The sequence below is a fragment of the Gallus gallus genome, chromosome 2 (assembly GCF_016699485.2).
Source record: "Gallus gallus isolate bGalGal1 chromosome 2, bGalGal1.mat.broiler.GRCg7b, whole genome shotgun sequence".
NCBI classification, from domain to species: domain Eukaryota; kingdom Metazoa; phylum Chordata; class Aves; order Galliformes; family Phasianidae; genus Gallus; species Gallus gallus.
Genome location: NC_052533.1, coordinates 97,086,531 through 97,095,495, shown reverse-complemented (window position 1 = coordinate 97,095,495; position 8,965 = coordinate 97,086,531). Strand labels below are relative to the sequence as shown.

The 8,965-nt window shown below is 45.0% G+C and overlaps 2 protein-coding genes across 3 annotated transcripts in view; one reads left to right on the top strand and one right to left on the bottom strand.

The window, feature by feature from the left end:
- LOC112531831 (basic salivary proline-rich protein 1-like) overlaps positions 1-8,965 on the bottom strand; it is a 123,363-nt gene that overhangs the window by 114,304 nt on the left and 94 nt on the right. Inside the window, exons 2-4 of the mRNA XM_046937943.1 lie at positions 8,390-8,849; positions 6,238-6,273; positions 5,007-5,089 (exon numbers count right to left, since the gene is read on the bottom strand). Of these exons, the coding sequence (XP_046793899.1) occupies positions 5,007-5,089; positions 6,238-6,273; positions 8,390-8,849 (579 nt within the window). The remainder of the gene's footprint in view (positions 1-5,006; positions 5,090-6,237; positions 6,274-8,389; positions 8,850-8,965) is intronic.
- The window catches only part of GNAL (G protein subunit alpha L), a 183,053-nt gene continuing 182,284 nt past the window's right edge, over positions 8,197-8,965 (top strand). For both annotated transcript variants that reach the window (NM_001396901.1, XM_046926438.1), the window contains exon 1: positions 8,197-8,405. The gene's annotated coding sequence lies outside the window, so the exon portion shown is untranslated. The remainder of the gene's footprint in view (positions 8,406-8,965) is intronic.

Below are 8,965 nucleotides of genomic sequence, written 5' to 3'. Positions count from 1 at the left end.
TGTTTGTTTGTTTTTAGATTATATATTGTCCATTATTATTATTTCTTGTGATTAAAGTACTCCTCCTAAACTATTCGTATTTGGGTTCCTTTGAGAACCCAAATGAGTCTTCCTGTCTTTGAAATATACACTGTTTTATGGTCTTAGGAATAATGTTCTATGCACATCTTCACATCTGCAGTCTCTGCTACTAAAGGATAAAAACTAAACATTGTTTAATTAGTACATAAGCTTATTTTATTTAACTTTAGCCATAAGGAGGCATCTATTCAAGAAAACGGAGGTATTTAGGGATTTCTAAACTCTACACTACTTTTTTGATGCAAACATAATTAATGATAAGCATGTGGATTTATTAAAAAGCATTAAGTGAAATTCAAAACAAACAAACAAACTACCAAACTGCTCCAGATCTCCATTGTATCATGTAGGTAGAACCTCTTTAACATAAGAACTTAGAAGACTCAAGGATTCCTTCTAACTTGCTGTAAGCACTAACAGCTGTCACTTCAAGGATTTCACCTGTAGAAGATCTGTAAGGCTGAAAACTTCTCCCTCATGAGAAACTGTAGAAATGCAATACTAATGCCATTTGAAACTAAGCAATGCAGTGGAATGTATGTTCTCCTGAGTAACAACCAGGCATGCGCAGAGGATTAACAAGAAAACATGACTAGTTACAGCCTATTTTTAGTAGTACTTTGACTTTAAACATATTTGTATTCTTGAAAACTGCTTGGTATTTCTATTCAAACAGACGTGAAGGATGAAAAGGAATGAAAAGCAGAAGATTAGGAAAGCAGATGATCCTCTCTGTTTACATTCTGAGGAAAGCTTATGTCAGCCTACATTTTGGGATTTGCACAAAGCTGTTTGACGGGAACAGGCTCTCCCCAATAACGAGAACTGCAGAAATGGCTATGCCTCTTGAAGTATTTGGACTACTCCCCTGTGCCAATACACAGAAGTGTGGGGAGGCTACTGAGAATTCAGGTTCCTAATTTATTTCCTTGATAATGAAGAAATGAAAAAAAGGGAGACAAGGGAAAAAAAGGAAAAGGAAAGCTTCTTCCATGTTAATGCAAAGGCCAATTAAATTAAATTAGTACAGGGAATCTAGAAAACACAAGACTAAGAAATTATTATAACAGTTATAAAAATTGCTCTGGGGTATCCACCGTTGACTGAATTTCTCAGTAAAAAGAAATAATAATTAATTTTGCTAGCCATTAAAATCCATGAACATTCATCTCATCTTGTGTTAAATCCACTTCAATACTTTTACCCTAAGACAGACATAATTTCTACATCCTTTTGTAAATGCTGCTCTTTGTTTAATATTCCTTCCTGCTCTTTCTCTTTGATTTATACATAAAGGATTGATTAATTATTTCCTCCTTTCCTTGGTTTCCCCAGTGTTAGCTATGTCTGCCCCATTAAGTAGTTCTTACTGTGAGGAACAGTCAATCCTGATTTAGTCTATTTTTTTTTTAACTGAATACTCCAATTTCATCAATTCTGAGAGTTTACAATGAAAAAAATGCATTGTGTAAAAGAATTCTTTTAAGATTCAAATTTTATTGTCTAGCTTACACTGTTTTCCCCTTTTTTTCTTAGCCTCCCAAGTGATATTTAACTATGATCCCCAGAAGTCCCTTCCAAACATGACTTTTCTCTGATGTTACTATTTAATACATCATTTAGGTTGAATCTGAGTTGAAATGGAAAGACTAATTTGTTTAGTATCAAAATAAAAGTTAAGTTTGCATGATGATGTCCACTGATTCATCAGCTCACCTCAGTTTTATATTCTGTTACCTTGTTTTAGTTTTTGCATTAAAACATTAATCTGAAAACGTCTTATAAAATAGAAGATTGTTTCCAATTGTTCCGAAGCTTCCAGAATTTCATGTAACTGAGGCTTCTTTCATGGCTCTGCTGGCTGCTCGCATCAAGATCAGAGTCCCCAAAACAAACAGCTTAGTCTGGAGAAGCTGTTTGTGCAAAGTTGAAGACTGCGTCATGATGAATATTTATACGGGAATGAATTGAGGTTGCACAGATAAAGGACGGTTTCCTGACTTAAAAGAAAAGTGGTATGTGATAGATACATGCATTATTCACACACAGTACAGGATCAGTCTTTTAATAGAAGTGTTCATGAAGCCACATCCTCTCCCTCTGCCTGGATCGGGTCTGGAACAAGGAGGACTGTTCCTTGTCATAGCAGAAATCTGCAGTGGCTTTTTGCTTTGTGTTCAAGGTCGTGCAAGTTACAGTTTTTAAAGTGTTACAATCTGGTGAGATTTACTCAGGCTTTCTCAGAGCAAAAGCCATATTCATACCACAAAAAAATATTACAATCCTCCGACTCCAATAATGGTTCAGCAGACTTCTTAAAGAAATCTTCATGAAGATATTTGAAAGAAATCACTGGAACCCTCCTAAGTTTATTATTCAAATTCCTTTAGAGGTAGCAAGAAACTAAAGATTACAGAGAAATCAATGTTCATGCATCTAACATAGCGCATTATATGATTTTATATATACTAAGCATACAAAAACTCCAATTTGCTTTGCCTTGCTTCTAACCTTTCCCATTTTATGCAGTACCACATAGAAAATAACTTTATCCCACAATTTACATTTTAAATCTCTTTCTGTTTTCTTACTTCGTTTGCTCAGAACCTAGTTTTCATGCAAGCTGACCTACTTTATCTTATTTTGGTACTTGCAGTAAATTCCCTTAAGCTTGTCTATGCCAACATCATTTAAAATGTCTTCTGTACACTGGTAATCAGTTCTCTTAAAGCAAAAGGCACTATCAGGACTGCTGCAAGAAAGACAGACTATTAGTCCCTCTGAAAGTCAGCAAGATGTTTTTACACTGTAACAGTATTTTTTTCATCAAACTCTTTGGAAGTGAAAGCAAAAGAAAACAAAATTCAGGTCCAAACAGATCTGGGACTTAGAAGATAATTTTAATACAGCTGGCACTAATAGCCCCATTTTTAATAAACCTAAATCCTTTACTGTTTTATCATTGGTAATAAACTAAAAACCTTCTCTAGGAGCTGGTAAATTGCTTACAATATTTAAAAAAAAGCAGCTCTCCTCAAGAAGAGGTAAATTGTTTTACTGCTATTGTGTTCAGATATGAAAAGCTGGATCCCGCTGAGTGAGACAGAATTTGACAAAAATTATATTTGGATAACTGTTGCTCTGCAACTATTACATTTACAACTGAATTCCCACCACAATCTTTACATTGCTCCCACTTTGCAGTCTTCAAGCAACCAGTAAAAGCAGCAAGTAAAGTTTGTGGTGAAGGCTGGAGTTCCTCTGTGAAAACAGGCATTATATTCGTTGTGTCTGTGGTGGTACAGAAACTACAAGGGCTGACTGTAGTCCAAAAGAATTTAACTTTCTCCTTTTGATTTACTGGTGAAACAAAACATAATCTTTCAAGAGGGAGTTTAAAATAATCTACAGTATTTGTGTAGCTGAGACTTCCATAGGTCTAGTGAGTACTAGCTGGCTGCATTGGTTTGCAGTTAAAATGGGCTCCCTGAATTTAAAACAGTATTTTAAATACTATTGTCAAGCTAAATGGTGAAGTTATTTTTTTCCCTCTGGAAAATGGCTCTGGAGATAACATTGGGAAGAAGTGACTATAGAATGGAGAGGTTATAAATCCCCCAGTCTACTGTAAATAGTTTGGAGAGGAAACACAGCCAGCACATTCCTAACACAACACAAAAATGACTTTATTCATACTTCTGCATAATTGTTCAGGTCATGAGGAAGGGCACTACACTGCAGGACTAGATTACCTCTCTAAGAGAAGACTAGAGAAAAGTACCATTTTCTTCTGGTTTTCTGTCTTTGGACTACCTGTTATTTTCAGGAAGTTTGGGAGAATCATCCAACCTTTGTACTCCTCACATACAGAAGGTCTATTGGTATAGCTGTGCTTACAGATAGGATTTCAGTCAGCAACATTACACAGGGAATCCAGCCATCAGGGAGCAAAGCATGTATCAAAGAACTCTATTTTACTTTCCCATACACTAGCAGGGCAGTACAGGCACACCACCACGGGAAAAGATAAGTACTAAACTAGAGCTTAGTGCTTACTATCATAAACCATAATAACAACAATAAAAATATTGAGATCACAGGAACCAAGCAGGTTTTTTAGACAAGTACCTATCAAAGAACATAGAGACCTTTAGCATCTAACAAAAGCTGGGAACATCCTAGATCCTTTCACCATGAAGAAAATTAACCTCAACTGGAATTTTATCTAGGCAAATGCAAATACCTACTTTTGTCAGGGCTCACGTTCCTTTGTTTTGTTTTGTTTTTCTTCTATCACATAACTCTCCTCTTTAGTAAACCTAAAACTCTGCAACATTTTCACTATTCATCACTGAGGTCCACAAAAGCATTGAGAAAAAAATGTTCAAATAGTTTAGAAGGAATATTTCAGTACAGATTCTGAATTCATAGTCCCCGAATTCACAGTGCTATTTTAATGAAAATACAGAAAAACAACACTGCAAAACAGTAGTCAGAGTACTGATAACTCATTAACAACTACACAGACTAATTAGAGCAACAAAAAGAAGATGAAAGAACCTCCAGACCTGGGAAAGCTTCTCCTGGACTTTAAGTTCCTTTTCTTATCAAACTCCATTTAACTGGGGTCTGTTGAATTCCCACACAATTAAATTTTCAAGGCAACTGCAGTTACTACATTTGTTTAAGTTAGATCACAAACTCTCATTCCTTGGTTAAAATTTGGAACACCATCTAAATGTCAAAAATCCAATTTCCTCCATACTGAAGAAACAATGTTAAATCGAATTTGTTGTAAAAACATAAAGTAGAACGTAAGTTATATTCACATTAAGTGTTCAAGTAATGTAAAAAAAAAAAAATCACTCCTTTTTAAGAAAGGGTAAGAAAAATTTCATGAGAATAATATTCAAATATTTACCTACCAGAATTGTATTACTCCTTGAAGTAGAGCCATCTGGTGGACATACCTCGTTGCTACATACAATTGGACAGTCACCTCCAATTGCTTTATTCGTAGGTGGAACCATGCATTAAGAAGAAGAAGAAAAAAAAACTGTTCAAAGTTTTTTGCTTTCAATTCAGACTCAGATACATATATATGCACATTCATTCATTTCCATTAACATAATCATAGGTAATTAGTACCACAGAAAAACTAAGTTGCTTGTTTGGCTTTGGTTTAGATGCCTCACATTAGAAAATGTTGAACATTGTCCCACAAAAGGCTCTCCAAAGAGCATTCAGATGAGAAAACAGCATGACACTGACTTACTCACTATAAATTCTTGACAATTGCAGTCCACAGTAATCCAGAAGTAGTGATGATCACTATTCCTTGGACCAAAAAGATAATAACAGCTAGTAGACGAGCTTCTTGGAGCTCCTCAGTTCAAAAAAGACAGGCAACATCTAGATAGGGCCCAGTGGAGGGCTATGAAATGACTGGGGAACTGGAGCATCTCTTTTATGAGGAAAGACTGAGAGACATGAGACTGTTCAGCCTGAAGGAGACTGAGAGGGGATCTTATGAATGCTTATAAATATCTAAAAGACAGGAGTCAGGTGGATGGGGCCAGGCTCTTTTCAGTGGTGCCCGGTGACAGAACAAGAGGCAATGGGAACAAACTAGAAGTTCTGTATGAACATGAGGAAAAACTTCTTTACTGTAGGGTGTCAGAGTGCTGGAACAGGATGCCCAGAAAGGCTATGAAGTCTCCTTCTCTGGAGATATTCAAAACACACCTGGACAATTTCCTGTGTGACCTACTATAGGGAATGTGAACCTGCTTTAGCAAGGGGTTGGACTGGGTGATCTTCAGAGGTCCCTTCCAGCCCCTATGGTTCTGAGACTCTGCGACCTTCATTATGCTTAAAAGCACACAGCCACTACTCTCCAGATCCCTGCTATTTCATCCAAACTGAACACCAAGATTCTGACTGTCCAAAACCCTTTTCAGACTAAAGACAAAATCTTGCATTCACAGCCTAAGAGGTGGCTTGCTGCTGTGGCCTGTAAAAATGCCAGAGGAGTTTCAGTCCCAACACAACAGCATTACAGCAGTGGTGAAATATCCCACGGTGTTAAGCAACCAGTTTTATATTTTGCAACCAAGATGCAACTAGGATATCAAATAATTGAGTGTTAAAACTTACAGTGGAAGTAACAGCTACAGGAGTCTTGTGGCAGAGCTAAACTGAAAGAGGAGAGATTTAGATTAGATTTAGATTAGATGACAGGTGGAAATTTTTCACTAAGAGGGCAGTGAGGCGCTGGCACAGCTGCCCAGAGAAGCTGTGGTGCCCCATCGCTGGAGGCGCTCAAGGCCAGGTTGGATGGGGCCCTGGGCAGCTGAGCTGGTGGGGGGCAGCCCTGCCCATGGCACGGACTGGGACCATGTGGGCTTTGAGGTCCCTTCCAATGCAGGCCATTCTGTGGTCCTACAGTTCTGGGATTCTAAGGCATCTATATGTGCAAATAGCTGGTCAGCATTTTGAAGGGTAGACAAGAACAACATCTACAACATGCTTGATCCTGCTAATATTTTCACTGGCAAATTTTCCTTTGTGTGGTGCACAAACAGCAAGTTGATGCTTTCAGTTAAAAAGTATGTATTTATTTTATGCTAACGTAGGGTGGTTTTGGTTTTTTTGGGGGGTGACTGTTAATGTGTAACTCACTGCTTGCAAAATACATGTTTTAGAGGACATTCCTTAGGTTTCTTGACAGGAGCAACTCTGCCAGGAATGAAATTCTGCTTCCAATATCCAGGTACTAAAAACTATTGCCAATTTGCTCTCATTCACTCATTGCGAAGAAGTGTGGAGGTCGTACCTCCCTTCACTTCTTCCTATAGCAGTTCGTGATTTTGGCATCTAATGCCGATCACTGGAGATGATGAGGAGACCAAACCAAGGCCTAGTATGACAAGAGTAGCACAGGTGCCACGCAATGGACAGGGCAATCAGGATCTGCCCAAATTTGCCCAAGATTTGCTGTCATGAGGGCTGCCACTGCCTTTACACGGACTGGCTTCACAGCACAGCTTTCCCTCCGTGCCCGTGGAGTACTACTGCTGCAAAAGCCAAGCGCTTCCCAGTTATCGCCTATTATTTCCCCGAGACACCACATCCAAACTCTTCCTCCCACGGCACCGTTAGTCAGCGTGCGGGTGGCTGAGCCAGGCGTGCGTGTGTAGGGAACTGTGTACACGGGCTGAAAATTGTGTTTTAAATGCGGGCACGGCGGCACGTCTGTGAGGGGCCTGGTCCGGGCGGGAGCCGGGGGCCGGCTGGCTGTCAGGGGCTCGGGCCTTTGGCCTCGCCCGCCCTCAGGGCACAGCGCTGGGCGCCCGTTGGGCAGCTCCCGGGCTTCTCCCGGAGGGGCTCGGGGCGTCGCCGGCGGGAAGCGGCAAGACGGCCCGATATGGGGGCAGCGGCCTGCGGGAGGCAACGGCCACCTCCCTGCCTACCTCTCTGCCCGCCTGCGCAGGGGGCGAGCGTTTCCCAGCCCGCGTTGCGTGTGCCAGCGTGAGTGTGTAAGCGTGTCGGCGTGAGTGTGCGCGGGCGGGGTGCCCCCGCCCCTCCCCGCCGGCGCCCGGCGCTGCGCGGTGGGCTGGCGCTGGGGTATTTACGGTAAGGTGGACCCGGCGGTGGCAGCTCGGCGTCAGGTGATCGGCGCGGAGGAGCCGCCCGGGGAGGAAAATGCAAGATGGCCCAGCGGGGCCCTGAGGGGCTCCGCGGCGCCCCCTCCCCGCCCGCCCGCGCCCCCCGCCGCCGCCGCCGCCCCGGCGCGTAGGGCCGGCGGGAAGCGCCCAGGCTATAGCCCCGCCGCGCCGCAGCCCGTCCCCGGCAGGGGCACCGAGCCATGGGGCTCTGCTACAGCCTGCGCCCGCGGCTCTTCGGCGACGCCGGCGGCTCCATCTCGTCCAGCGCCGGCGCCGCCTCGGAGCCCGAGCCGCCGGCCGAGCCGCACGCCGCCCCGCAGCCGCAGCCTCTGGGGGAGGGCGCGCTGCTCCGGCCCGGCGGCAAGCCCGGCGGCGGCGAAGCGGACGGGCCGCCGCTGCTGCTGCAGAACGGCGGCGGCAACGGGGCGGCCCCCGAGCGGCCGTCGCTGCCCAAGGCCGGCGGCCCCGGCGGGGGAAAGGCGGCGCGGCAGCAGCAGACGCAGCACCCGCCGCCGGCCCTGCAGAGACCCTGGGAGAAGCTGCGCCTGGAGGAGCGCGAGGCGGAGAAGGAGGCGAGGAAAGTCAGCAAGAGCATCGACCGGGCGCTCAAAGAGCAGAAGCGGGAGTACAAGCAGACGCACCGCCTGCTGCTACTGGGTACGTGCGGGGCGAGCGGGCGCGGGCAGGTGTCCGGCGGGGCTGCCGCCGCCCCCCTTTGTCTCCCCGCGCCCCTCCGGCCGCCCCCGGCCCTGCCCCGGGCGGTCTCCACCCCCTGTCGCCCTCCTCCTCCTCCCCCTCCTTCTCCTCCTCCGCCGGGCTGCGGTCCCGCCGACGCGGACGGCTCCTCCCCGGCGGCCGGGCGGGAGGGAGCGGGCGAGAAAAGGGGGAAAAAATGGCCACGGCGGGACGTGAGCCTGAGGGTGGGCTTCCCCGGCTGCCGGTGGGGAAGGGGGGTGGCGGGCGCAGCCTCCTCGTGCGGAGGAGCGGGGCGAGGGCTCCGGGCGACGTGGGCAGGTCTGTTCCTCGCGCAGCCTTCGCCGCAGGATGCCGGCCCTCAATCTCTGTCGTCGGCTTTGGTCCCCGCTTTTCGTCTCCGAGGTGCTACGTGCGGTCTGCTGCTGCGCTGCTCTTTCTAAGCATTAGTTAATGGCCCTCTCCAGAGGCTTTGTACCAGCTGATACATTTACAGTACGAAAACCACAGGGGTATCTCGTACA